The 13,589-nt window shown below is 41.1% G+C and overlaps 1 protein-coding gene across 2 annotated transcripts; it reads left to right on the forward strand.

Annotated features, from left to right (window-relative positions):
- Nucleotides 1-2,693: 2,693 nt before the first annotated feature.
- Nucleotides 2,694-12,309, forward strand: LDAF1 (lipid droplet assembly factor 1). 2 transcript variants are annotated; one of them, XM_054042651.1, is made up of 5 exons: nucleotides 2,694-2,890; nucleotides 5,283-5,420; nucleotides 7,442-7,610; nucleotides 8,705-8,843; nucleotides 11,044-12,309. In XM_054042651.1, the coding sequence occupies exons 2-5, from the start codon at nucleotides 5,349-5,351 to the stop codon at nucleotides 11,138-11,140; spliced, it is 477 nt and encodes a 158-aa protein (XP_053898626.1). In that variant the 5' UTR covers nucleotides 2,694-2,890; nucleotides 5,283-5,348; the 3' UTR covers nucleotides 11,141-12,309. The 2 variants fall into 2 exon arrangements, with proteins under 2 accessions (XP_053898626.1, XP_053898627.1); XM_054042652.1 differs by lacking the exon at nucleotides 2,694-2,890 and adding an exon at nucleotides 2,937-3,058.
- Nucleotides 12,310-13,589: the final 1,280 nt, after the last annotated feature.

The following is a 13,589-nucleotide window of genomic DNA, read 5'->3' on the forward strand; positions in this document are numbered from 1 at the left end:
TGAATTATGTGTTAACTACTTACGTTAAACAATCTGTTCCACCTTGTATTTAGCTGTGACATTTCCCAGACCTGAAAAAGAGCTCTGTGTAAACTCGAAAGCTTGTCTCGCTCACCAACAGAAATTGGTCCAATAAATGATATTAGCTGCTGACCCACCTTGTATCTCTAATATTCTGGAGAACCAACATGGCTCCAACAACACTGCATACCCTTCAATAATGTCAGATATGAATATTTTTAGTAGTCTTAGAAAAACACTCTTACCTTTCTCTCTCTCTCTCTCTCTCCAGTCTTTGAGTATTTCTTTTTTGCTGTGCATCTCTGAGTCCAGAGCCTAATATAGGCAGTGGAGCAAATTTTGAGCTGATTTAGGCCCCCTTCCTTCAATTTAATAAATGGACAGATCCTTACACCTGTACAGTACGACTGAAGTAAATAGATCTCTTCAAGGGCACAGGGTTCCATTGTCCCATTGAGTCTGTTAAAGTAGCTCATTCATAAAGCTTCATTTTACTTTAACAAGACTGTTGCAGAATTTATACAGAATATGCAAGGGAACTTGGAAGGATTCCCCCTCCCCCCCCAATATAGAGTGCATGTTAAAAGGGCAGTATATGGTCATATATCTTTTTTTTTTAAGTTTTCATCTATGTTACTAACCACCTTTGATTACTAAAGTCCCAATCCTCTGTGAAGCTCCTTGTAGTATCAGGGTGCAAAATGGAAAGAATTTTAAAAATTTAATTTACTTTTCACGAGCTGGGATATTTACTTTTTTCATTTCACTTAACTGAGACAGCTAAACTAGATTGGTCAATTTCACTCTCGTGAGCAATCAGTTTCACTGTCAGGTTCCCATGCCCTAACAGAACTCTGCAATGTTTTGGTTACATACACTAGGGAAGAATTTTTAAATCTAATATAAAAATTTCTATTCTCATTGACAATTTTTAAAAAAATAGTGAAACCAATTATTTTCAGTTTTGTAACAGTCTTAATGATGACAAAAAGTACTAACCAGAAACTTGAATATTTTGCATGTTTCTGAACATAGCATTAAAACTTCTATACAGCAAAAAGAACTAATAAAGTAAAATTGGGGCATTCAGATCCTGCATCTGCCACCAGTGTAATGAACCCATAAACACCCAGCAACTTCCATTTCACTATACTTCATACTAAACTACTTAGAAATTCACAGTAGCATTGGGAAAACCCTCAGCTACTCCGACTCTGAAGGTAGGATTAGTGATACATAGTTCAACAGTTCCAAGAGCATCCAGTAGTAGGCAGTGGTCTGTCCTTATGCTATCCCGTTCATTACAACACCCTACCAAGTTCCTTACCAAAATTCTTCCCACTCTATACCATCTTTTGCCAACTTGCACGATTTTATCAGGAGTCTCATGATGTTTGACGACCTTCTTAAAGCCCCAGTTCCTGGAGTAAAGAGAGATTACATGAGAAGCTCAGCTTTTATTTATTATTTTTAAGTAACATAATATCTCTACTTTTTTTTAATTGAAAATGTAACCAAAGTGTACTGAAAGGCTCACAAATCAAAAAGCAAATAAAATAAACCGTAGTTTTTAAAAAAATCATGATTTTTAGAAAACTGTATGATTTTTTTTTTAAAGGATCTGATATGGTTTTTGAATGCTTGGGCACTGTACTGTACACTTCTGTTATGGAGTGTGCTGTCTGTCATTGTCTAACAGGCTGCTACCATCCACCCCAGAGTTTCCTTTCTTTCAGGAGTGAAGCTGTATCCCACATTAGGGATCTTTCCCTACTTCTCTGCAAACCAAATCTCATCTATTGCAAGCTTGCCACAGCTTGTCCTCCTCCGCACTTGCTGCCTGGGCTATGTTGCTCCAGCCTATTATGCCATCTGCTCAGATTTCCAAATGAAACTTCCATTTTTCAGTGTGCCAACACCCAAAACATAATGTGGCTGGATAGGATGAGGCAGGCATTTTACAAATGCAGTAGTTTACACAAAGTAAAATAACAAGGAACACTTTTGATTGATTGGAGAGATCAGAGCTGCTGCCATGAGCTAAAAATCTTTCATAAAGGCACATGCCTCCTATCAACACGTGAAAGCTAAAAACAGGAACATTTAGGGGGGACAGAACAGGAGACACTGTCAGTACTGATCTAACATGCACACATACAAGGCATTTACATGGGCCTGGCATGTTCACATATGTGGCACTGGTGTGCCCACACACGTGGCACTGGGGTATCCCTATAGATAGCACTGGAAAGGGCTTGGTATGCTGTCATACATGGCACTGGTGTGCTCCATATGTGACATTGTCATGGGCTTGATATGTTTAATTCCACACATGGCACTGGCATGGGCTTAGCAAGACGTTTGCATTTTGTGTATCCGATTTGCCCCTCCCCACCCTCTCTGATCCTGCCATCAGTGTGCAGCCCCCACCCCGCCCCTTCCCATACTGTGGCAGACAATGTTCTGTGGAGACACACCAGTGCCACATGTGTGGGTGCAACAGCGCCATGTTGTATGTGAACATGCCAGGCCCATGGAAGTGCCTTGTACGTGATGAGCCTGCTGGACCAGCACCCACAGTGTCTCCTCAAGTCCTGTGCCGCCCCGCCCCGCCCCGCCCCCATGTCCTTATTTTAGCTTTCACGCAGGCCAGAGGCATGTTCCACATGACAGCAGCTGTGCTTCCCAACCCAGTAGGGGGAAGCGGCGGCAGCAGCCCAGCCCCGGCCCAGCCCCACCGGCTGCTGCCTGCAGGCCCGGGCAGGTTGCTGTCCCAGTCCCAGCATCCGCCAGCCAGGCCGAGCCGGGCGGAGGCTGGAGGGAGCGCGGAGGCGGCTGCCCGTCGTGGAATGGGGAGTCAGGCTCTGAGGTAAGGGGATCAGCGCCGGCTCGGCCGCGCGCCGCTGGCTGGGGGCTTCGCGTGGAGGCGGCGATCCACCCGGCCCCTGGCATCAGGCGGCGGCGGGGACCCCCCGCGCCCGCAGAGCCGCTGGGAGAGGCCGGCCCGCCTGGTCCCCAGGAAGAGCCTTGTCCCACGGTGAGTCCCCTCCCCGCCCATCTTGGGGCCCAGCCCAGCTCCCTCTTCTCTGCTCCAAGCTCCGGGGAACTCCCCCTCCCTGGCGCCCCTGCTCAGCGGGGCAGAGCGCTCAGGCTGCCCTGCGGAGAAGGGGAAGGGGGTGTCTGGGTTTTGCGCCAGAGCCATGCTCCCCACGCCCGCCGCACTGCTCGTCCCCAGCGGGGCCTCCTGGCTGGGTCTGTTCCAGTCTCTTCTGCTGGAACACCCCCCCCCCCAGCAGTGTGGTCCCCCTAGGAATCAGCCCACGCTGCCCACTAAGCTTGAGCTACACTTAAAAGTTAGGTCATCACAGCTACGGTATTTAGGGGGGTGAAAAATCCACAGCCGAGTGCCACAGCTATGCCAGTCAAAGCCTGGGTGCAGACTTGCTGACCAAACCCACACTCTATACCCAGGTCAGTCAAAGAATGCTTTCCCTGGACCTAGCGCTGTTACTCAAGGAGGTGGTGTTCAGGGGTGCTGGAACAATTTGTATAGTGAGGGTGCTCCCGGTGCTGAGAGCCATTGAACTAAACTGTAAACCCTGGTTATGATGGAAACCTCTTCAAGTCAGCACCCTTAGTTCCAGCACATATGGTGGTGGTCCTACAGCAGAAAAACCCGTGTCTGTGCTACAGTGTTAGGCTTTGTCTACACTGGCAACTGAATGACAAAACTTTTGTCTTTCAGAGGCATTAAAAAAACACCACACCCCGAAAGACAAACGTTTTGCCGATGACAAGCGCTCTCCTGCCAACAAAGCAAATGCCACTCAGGGGCAAACGTTTTTTGTCGGCAGAAGAGCTCTCTCTCCTGCCGACAAACCCTTTTAGCGGCACATCTGTAGCGACACAGCCATGTCGCTGAAAGGTGCATAGTGTAGACATAGCTATGCCACTATAGTCACTGTAGTGTAGACATGGCTTAACTTGAATGCTGAAATAGAGATAAATCTCCTCCTACAGACCATATCAATACACACATCTTGGAGCCTCTCATCTCTACTATATTTTGTTCAAACTACAGATCATTAGTTTCATCCTAGATAGAATAAGTCTCAGACAATACTTAATAAGGATTATTTGTCAGGGCTTGTAGGCAGTGTTTGTAATAGTACCTGGTAGGTTTCCCCTCTTACCATTAACAAGTAGGATAATAGAATTTAGATCCACACTTCTACTAATTATTGAATATGTAATTTTGTAACTTCCCATTTTAATTGCATCTGCCCTGATAATATTTTTGAACTCATGATTTGTCAGTAAAAATAATATTGTACTTTGCTTTTAAATTTCAAAGGAAACATGATTTTGGAAGACACTGACTATATTTTAAATTTAATCAACTGGTAAACCCCATTTGAAACATCACTTGAAACAGCGCTAATTGTGTAATTTAAAAAAAGTGAACATGCAAGGAGATACAGTCAATTTTAAATCTAGTCAATTCAAAGATTAAAAGTAGTTTCATGTACTACACCCTCCCTTGAGTCCCTCTGCCAAGTTTTACATCTTCCACTTTACAAATTTTTTCCCTTGTTGCTATGTGAAAGGCTAATACAAACAAGAGGAAACTGATTATGGTGAAATTGATTATAGACAGTGATGTAAAATTACAAGGTAAACTTTCAGAAAACTAAAGGTAAAATGTTTTCTAATCTTTCAATTATAGTGTTCCTTGCAGCAATAATAGGATAAACTTTCAGATAAGCAATTTTAAGTTGATGCTGCCCCTTTAAGTTTCAGGAATATATAATGTATGTTCAAACTGTTTGAAAGCAGCTTACCTCTGCTCTATATATTGATTTGTAATGTTGAACAGTGTTTGATTTTAGCTATAGATAACCTTCGGAAATTATTGGCTGTTCAGGCAGAAATGAATGTGGTATAATACCTAAATAGGTAGAACTCAGTTCCTACTGGGTATTTGGGTATGTTGTTACTGTTAAGTACAGGATTTATGCTATAAATTAAAAAGGTCAGAGACATTTTATATTTGTGATACTTGAACAATGAGAAATAATCTTTCTGGACTTGGGGATGTCTCAGGAGAGTTGTCAGGAATTTAGACTACTACATTAAATTTTATATGTTTTACATGTAACATTAACATCTATAATCAACTAAATATTTCTGTTTCAAACAAGAGAAATTTTCACATAATCATGCCCAAGCCTGTCAGTAATTTTATCTTAACTTTTAAATAGGGTGGATGGCTAAAAAAGCATTAATTCTCCAGAAGAGGATTCAAGATCAACACTGAAAGCTCCAAAATGTCAAAAGAAATGCAAGAACTACAGAAACAATGGCACTCCATGATGCAAACCATCCACACCAACTCCAATGTGGGTTTTGGATTATTTTATAATTTTACAGAGCATTATTTATAGAATACTTCTCCTTTCATCATTGCTGGAACATCATGCCCAATTTTATTTTATGGTTGTACGATAATGAAATTTAATTATAAAACTAATATTGAATTTCCAAAGAGAAAATGAGTTCTTCCTTTTAATAAGAGGACTCAAAAGGAACTTTAAAAAAATTAGGGGCATTTCTGTGGTACTCATTACTGTAGCATCTGAATGCCTCACAAACAGTAAGGTTCACAACAGCTCAGTAAAGTAGGTGGCAAATATTATCCCCATTTTACAGATAAGGAAACTGGAGCATAGATTAAGTGATCTGGAACCCAGATTTAATTATTCTTAATAGTATGTCATTACCTCTCTGGTGCATTCACACCAAAACACAACATAAAGAAATTGATGTTCTGCCTAAAGAAATTGATCTTCTTCCAGCTGCTGGTAGATGGAGGTTGCACAATGGTAGGAAACACATGGACCATTTTTTGTGTAAGCATTAATTTTAGAAACCACCTTTATTTTATATTTAATTTTTGCATAGACTCTTCACAGGTACTGCATATGCATTGCCCCATGACTTAACAGAGAGAGGGACTAATTCTGGGCCTTTGGAAGTCAGTGGTAAAACTTTTATTGGCTTCCAGGAGAGCAGGATTGGGCCCTGGTCAGTTTTGGGCAGCAGATCTATTTTGTTGTGATCCACCAACACAGTATTTTTTCCCATTGATTTTTCAGTGTTGGAGGAGTAAAACATAAATGTGCTAAAAAAAGAGTTATCTTTATAAGGTTTAATTATTTTGAAGGGGGTAATTGTGCAAGCTTCAAATGACAGTAACCTTTTTGGGTACAGTCAGGGCTTTAAAAACACTTAGTGCATATCTTTTTCCAGGTACAGTCATCTCCCTTTCATGCTGTCTGGCTACAGGGAGTTCCCTCTTCCCACATCTTCAGCCATGGAAGAGGGAGAGCGCCTTTAAAGCTTTACTGGTATAACTGTTTTCACTGGGGATGTGTTTAGGTTTTTTTTAAACCAGTATAGTTATACTTGTAAAAAACCTAGTGCGGACACAGTTACACCAATATAAAAGTGACTTATGTGGTATAGTTATTGCCTTCCTTATATGGGAAAATCCATACTAGTATAAAGCATCTTTATACCAATATAACTGCATCCACACTAAGAGGGCTGTACCTTTTTAACTATATTGGTATAATTAAAGCAGTACAACTTTCTAATGTAGATGAGCTTGCAGTGTCCTTACATATAGAGGAGGGGAAGTTTGCAAGTTTATAGGTGAGGCAGGATCCCTGAAAGGAAAATTTATGCCCCTTAATTTAGAAGCTTTGAAAAAATGTCATCTAGATACTTGTCCTATTAACAGGATTTTCAGATTTTTAAACAAATATAGCTCATTGGATCAAAATTGTAGCTGGTAAATCGCCACTGAAATCAGTTGTGTTATACCGTGGACCTGCATGTTTTATTTGCAATGTTGACTTTTGGTACTTATTTTATTATGCACGCATTGAAGTTTGTCAGTATCACAATGAACAGGATACCCCTTGTAAATTATTTTAAGCTATTGCTGAGGAATCTTCACCTCCTACTGATCTCTCTTCATTGTTTTCACTTTACTGTCAAGTTTTTAAAGATGCTAAAATACATGGTCTGCCTTGTTAAATCCATTGTGATCTCTGCCTTTGTTTCAACATGTGTTGGAGAAACCTTTCTTTGATGTGTTCACTATAGAATTTTTGAAGCATTCAGACATGATGTTGATGAGTGCCCTAAAAGTACCTAGACAGACGGATGCTCATACTTCTGAAACAGAATGGCCACTGCCTCTGACATTAATTCATCAGTTTATGTACTTATAAAATGTTTGTACCCAAAATGTCACTAAAATGGTTTTGACCCCTTTCTCAAGTAATACAGACTTTACAAAAATGAAAATTAAAATCTGATCTAATTCTACTTTTCTTCTTTCAATCGTTTACAGGTTGTTTCTTTCATGAACTCTCGAGTTGGCCAATATTTAGATGATCATCCTTTTGTCGCCCTGTCACTGTTGGTGTTTATTGCAATATCTGCTATTCCTGTTGCATTCTTTCTGATATTTGTGATTTCAACCACCATAGTGGCCTGTCTGGGGGTTATCGTCATTGAAGGTATTTTCTTTATCTATTTATTTCCTTACTACAAAGATCAGTAACGTTTAGGACAAAGTTATGTATTTAAAGGATTTTCCTTTCTCTTATCTCTGACCTGCAGAAGTTCTTGGTGCAAGCAAATTGTAATGATCTTTTTGTGATGTCTCTACTTTCAGAAACAGCAACAGTCTTTTAATACCAGAATAGTATTCTAATTAAAAAGGGAGAAAGGATTTTCCTGTCTTGGGTGCAGATAATCCCACTGCTGTACACTGTTAATCCATTTATCCTTGCCATGGATAACTTTCATCTCTGGCCTTCAAAGAGATTTAGCAAGAGCACATTTAGAAGAGCAAATAGTTTTGTTTTTTCTTCTGGACCGTAACAAATGTCATGTATTAAAATTACTTTCTTCAAGGATACTTCCAGATCTCCTGTCCACTACCAAATAAACTTTGGGCCTGATTATTCCTCTCCAAGGCTCCCCCATGGAAAGCTCTCTGTGAGCCAGTGGATCCACTTGGAAGAGAAGGGACAGATCAGGGTCTGACGTGGGGCAGGATGCACATTGTTTGCTAATCAGCCCTGTGGAGCTCAGAGCAGGAAGATGATGTATTATCTTTCCGTGGTGGGGGAACCTCTGTAAAGACAGCCGTTAGGAGAGGTCATGGCAGTGTAGCCCCAGTGGAGTTATTCTCCACAGCCAAATTGTGGCCAGAGCTGCTGGGGTGGCACAGAGCTTCTGTGCAGAAGATCCTAGCCCCCCACTTCCTCCAATCCTTTCGGATCTGCATGGAGCCTAGAAGATGAGTGAAATTTGGGGGCTGGCCCCACAGGCTACTCCACAGGGAGATAAGCATCACCCTATGAGAATCATCGGGGAAAACTCTGCAAGGAGAACCTAATGGAGATTTCCTCCCCCTTAGCCCACAGGATTTCCTGTGGATGGGGACTATCAGGCCTTCAACTACTACACTGTGAACAGATCAGCTAGTTGTTGTGCTACATCGTTTTCACTGATAGTTTGAATTTGGGACGGCAGTAGATCTCCTGGACCTGGTGTGTATACTTGTATATGTATTTGTGCAAATAAACTAATTCTCTCTTACTAGGTGTTGTCATATCAGTAAGTGGCATAGCCCTTCTTTGTGTGCTGAGTGGCCTGGGCCTCCTTTCATTGGCAGTTTCTGGAGTCCTGAGTATTTGCTACATAGCTCTTTCAACTCTAATCAACTACTGGCATACTCCAAAGTAAGCATTAACATAGTGATCTGTACTGTAATGTCAAACTGCAGCTGTGGCTTGTCATTGGTTACCCTTTGGTTAACTTAGGATAATAAACTCGTCATTCTTGGTCAGTATAGCATGTTACTCTGACCATTAATATGCAGTAGATATCTGTCCAGCCACTAATATTAATGAATATTTTAGTAGGAATTAATATAAGGACCTCTGGCTCTATTTTCTACTTACAGAAGAGGAGGAAGAAATAGTTATATGCAATTATAGAAAGCACTTTTGATACTAATGTAGCCTCATGTCAAACAGGTAAAATTATTCAACTTTTAAAACATAGCAACAAATTAACAGGGTTATGTGGCTGCTTTAAATATTAAGGGCTTGAATGTACCAAATAAAAAGGATTAAGCCACTGTAAAGAAACACATGGTCTGAGAATGCTTTTAAAAATCCTGACTCTTCAGTTCATGCTTTTCGTCTTTTCCTTCCCCTTTATTAAATGAGGCTCTTGTAGAACTTTAGCCATGGTTTGGGTTTCAGTCATTTGATTCCAATGCTATTCTTGATCATTATGTAACTGTTAATTCTTTAGATTACTAAATTGAAAGAACTTTAACAGTTTTATTTCCTCTTACCTATGCACTGTGTGTTTACTTCTCGACTTAGAATTATTTTACGTTTATAGCCATTTTCTAGTCAATTTACTTTCTGGTTCTCCTGCATTACCACAATTATGCAATGCTTTTGTAGCAACCATTGCAAATAAATATCTATTTTAAAAGCAAAACAAGAAAACCTTTTAAAAAATTGTGGAAATATTTCTGTTAGTGTTAGGTTTTGTAAAAGCTTGTTTTATGAAACCTGTAACTTATGCTTTGGTCAGATTTGACACAACAGTGTTCTTTTTAATTACACAACCACCTTTCTCTAAGGGCAGGTCTAAACTTAAAAACGCTGTATCAGCACGGCTGTATCACTGTAGCACTTTAATGAAGACGCTCTAAGACAACGGGAGAGAGCTTCTCCCATCATCTTAGTTAATCCATCTACGTGAGAGGCAGTAGCTATGTCAGCAGGAGAAGCTCGCCCACTGACATAACGTTGTCTACACTGGCGCTTCGGTTGTAGCATAACTATGTCGCTTGGGTGTCACTTATTCACATCCCTGAGTGACATCGTTATACCAAAGTAATTCTGTAGTGTAGACCAGGGCTAAGATGCAAGTAGTCTTGGGGCTCCTCTACAAATGCAACTAAGTCAGGACACCTGGTTACAATACTGTTCCATTTTGTAGTGCAGACGGGACCTTGACTGTGTTCCATAATTGAGCTAAAGCCTTGTCCACTCTGCAGAACACATTTAAGGTCCTGTCTATATTACAGATTAGAAGCATGTTTTAACTGGGTCAGGGACAACTGTATTATAAATGGTCCAGCAGACTAGAATGTATTTGTATTGTAAATGACGGCCTAAGTCACACTGTTACATGTGCATTCTGTCTTAGTGAGTGTAAAAGGAGCTAAAGAGGGTTAAGCTGGAGTGCCACCTATAGCCTGCTTCTGTTACTACTAGGGACTAGCTCTATCCACGTAGTACTACTTTCTAGGGTCCAGATCACCCGTTCAGCAGAAGGCAGACATATAGGGAATAAAACTGAGGGTTCCAGCGGGGGATTTTTCTCAGATTTTGCATCTGCAGGGCAGTATCCCTTCCACATCCAAGGACAAACAGAACCACCTGTGGATCCTAAGGGATTTGCCAAAACATAGGATTATCAGGCAGAAGCCCGGTCTTTGCGCTGGCTCCAAAGCTCCCTGCCACTCCTGCTCTCCAGCAGCATGGTTTCAGTGGAATTGTTCTGCTAGGTCTTTTATATCACCTGATACTCCCAAAAATTTCCTCTCCTTCCTCCACATGAGTGTTGTTCCACATTATACAGCCAAAGCTAAAAAAAATTCATTATATTCATTGCAGATCTTTGAGGGTAAGTGGACAACATGCATCAAGCCCATCCCCATACATGGATCCCTGGCTCCAGTGAGATAATCGCTGGGAGAGCATCCACATAATTCAATAATAGTTGCTCTAGAAATGCTAGATAATAGGTTTGTCAACCCCCATACTGCTCAACTTTCTTTGTGTTGGGTAAGATCTCAACAATCTCCTGTGAAAGCAAAACCTGGTAAATTTGACCATTCTTCTCATTATACAGCAGCCTGGTAAAGAAACAAGAAGCTAATGGAAACAGTGTGCTACAGAGTAGTCCTCCTGTCTTGGACCCTTCTAACAAGAACACAAAGAGCGAATGAACAGGACTTTCCCGGCTTCCTGTCTTCCTTGATATGCACTTACTTGTACTGTTCTGAATTGTAACTTTGTGTTTACCTGTCAAATACTCAAGCTTTGTGCGTTGTTTACGGAAATTGAGACTCCATATGCCTCTTTGGTTGTTGCTGTAAAAATGCATAGGAACAGTATCTTAACCTGTAGTCAATTCAGTGTCATACTAAGTGTACAGGGCATGGTGAGAAATCTTCCAAATACACTACTGCGTCCAATCCTGTTGCTAGAAAAGTAATAATTTCCAATAAAATTGGGGCAGTTTTGTGCATTTGTGTGTTTGAGATTATAACGTGGTGTTAGAATTCTAATCTTAGATGGGGAATGAAAGTGGAACAACCTGACTGCTGCAGTTGGATGTTTTTGCACTTGGGAAATGGCAAAGCACAGCAACGCAAGGTAACACCTGTTTGAATACTGGAAAAATATTTTTAAGCCTTAACAGTGGTTAACAAAATATCTGTGTGGTAAAGTACTAAGCCTGCACCATGTTAAATATATATGTTGTTGGAAAAACAAGGTAAAGGAAATTTTACTATGTATAATATTTAATAGCCTAAACCAGTTGTCTCCAAACTGTGGGGCGGACCCCCTAAGGGGGTGGGGAGGAACGTTCGGGGGGGCGCGACAGGCCTGGGCCAGCCCCCATTGGGGGCAGGAAGGGAGCACCACCTAGCTCCGCTCCTGGCCCCGACCACAGCCCCAGCTGCAGCACTGGCTTCACTCCTGACCACGGTGCCCAGCCCGAGCTCTGGCCCCGCTCCCGGCCCCAGCTCCCCACTGCGGCTCCCAGGGTGGGTGGATGGGGTTTGTGGATCAGATAAGGGGGGGTGAGCAAAAAAGCTTAGGGACCACTTGTCTAAACTCTTGCATGTTCTGATAAGTTATTCAGAAGGGATACCTTCCTCATTCTCCTTCCATCCCACAAGAGGTGCGGGTTAGGGGCTTAGTGTTTTGCCTTATGTGTTTTGAGTGTTTTTGAAAGTCTATTTTGCTTACCAATTTCCATTCTTTGAATATGTAACTTCTGTGAACTTCTTCTGGCAGAGGGCAAATACTAACTATCTTACTATCTTTGCTTAAGTAGTAACCTCATGTATCTCAGAGATATTTAGTTTAATAAAGTGCTATTTGTTTATCTGGGTTGTCTTTTTGCTGTTACCCTGTTTATTCTTGCTAAAGTAACAAAAACAAGTTTTCAAAACTTAAACCATAATGAACATTACTTAGAACTAGATTTCAGTTTTTTTACAAGCTCTCTCTTCATTTTGTATTAACCCAAACACGTCACCTTGTGAGTTATTGCTAAATAAATTTCACAGCCACAAGCTGTCGCCAGTTTGGCATTGTTTGGGGATATTCAGCCCTCCTTGTCTTTAAATGGGCAGCAGCATTCTTGGTCCTCAGCTGGTATAATGTTGCAACATTGCATGAACTGGTACACTGTTTGTCTCTAAACTGAAGTTATATTTCAAATTATCCATCAAAACAAATATGCCCCTTAGTGTAGACCCAAATTTCCTCCTGTCTCGCGCAAACCTGCTGTGTGACTGCAACTTAAATCAGGAATGCTCTAACCTAAAATTAAAAGATTTGGCTTTAAACACCTCCACAGAGACTTTTGTGTTAAATGAACTCAAGGTAATATACCTCTTCTGTTCTTTGAGTCCCTCCTTTCCAAATCTTTCACATTTTAAATTTTATTTAAGCCATGACAAATTCAGAGTATTGGCTGCAGGCTTTACTACTCGATGACCACACTTTTTCAGATGAATCTATTCTGCTTAATGAAACTGCAGTCCAAGACACAAAGTTCACTTTAATTTTTCACTGTGCTGGTAAGTTTGTCACATGCATATGGGTAGTGAGACCCATCTTTGGCTGTGCACTATATTACATACATACTATGTACATACGTACATTAGGGTTCCATCCTGCAATGTGCTCAGTGCACTGGTCTTTTCAATAAAGCACTTTCACACTTAACTCTAGTGAAGAGAAGTGTGAAGTGTTTGCCTTTGGATAGAACATTATGAAGAGAATTTCCTCATTATGGACCCCAATCCTGCAAAGAGAATTTCCCCCACATTTCATAACATGGTCAAATCAAAACTCACAACTTTTTGTCATTTGAGCTAAAGAGCTGTTTTAAAGTTTAAAATGGGCATTTTTTTCTCCACGTTCCACATACTCGGGGGCGGGGGGGGGGAAAAACAGTGGAAATTATAGTATTTTGCTTAAACAAAAAAAACCCCACCTTAATCTTTGGACTGAGTGAAAGCCTACAACATTTCATCCCGAAAGGTGAAATAACGATCTTACACTGGAAGTGTTTATGCAACTTTAACAATTGTTGCTTCTCCCAGTGTTGGACCACATCCTCAGCTGGTGTAAATCAACACAGCTCCACAATGGAGC

This window comes from Malaclemys terrapin, chromosome 10 (assembly GCF_027887155.1).
Source record: "Malaclemys terrapin pileata isolate rMalTer1 chromosome 10, rMalTer1.hap1, whole genome shotgun sequence".
In the NCBI taxonomy this organism is placed as follows: domain Eukaryota; kingdom Metazoa; phylum Chordata; order Testudines; family Emydidae; genus Malaclemys; species Malaclemys terrapin.

Coding starts and splice junctions, on each gene's coding strand:
- LDAF1 (XM_054042651.1), top strand. CDS start 5,349: ATGTCAAAAGAAATGCAAGAACTACAGAAACAATGGCACTCCATGATG. Junction 5,421..7,441: donor CCATCCACACCAACTCCAAT/GTGGGTTTTGGA, acceptor AATCGTTTACAG/GTTGTTTCTTTCATGAACTC. Junction 8,844..11,043: donor AACTACTGGCATACTCCAAA/GTAAGCATTAAC, acceptor CTCATTATACAG/CAGCCTGGTAAAGAAACAAG.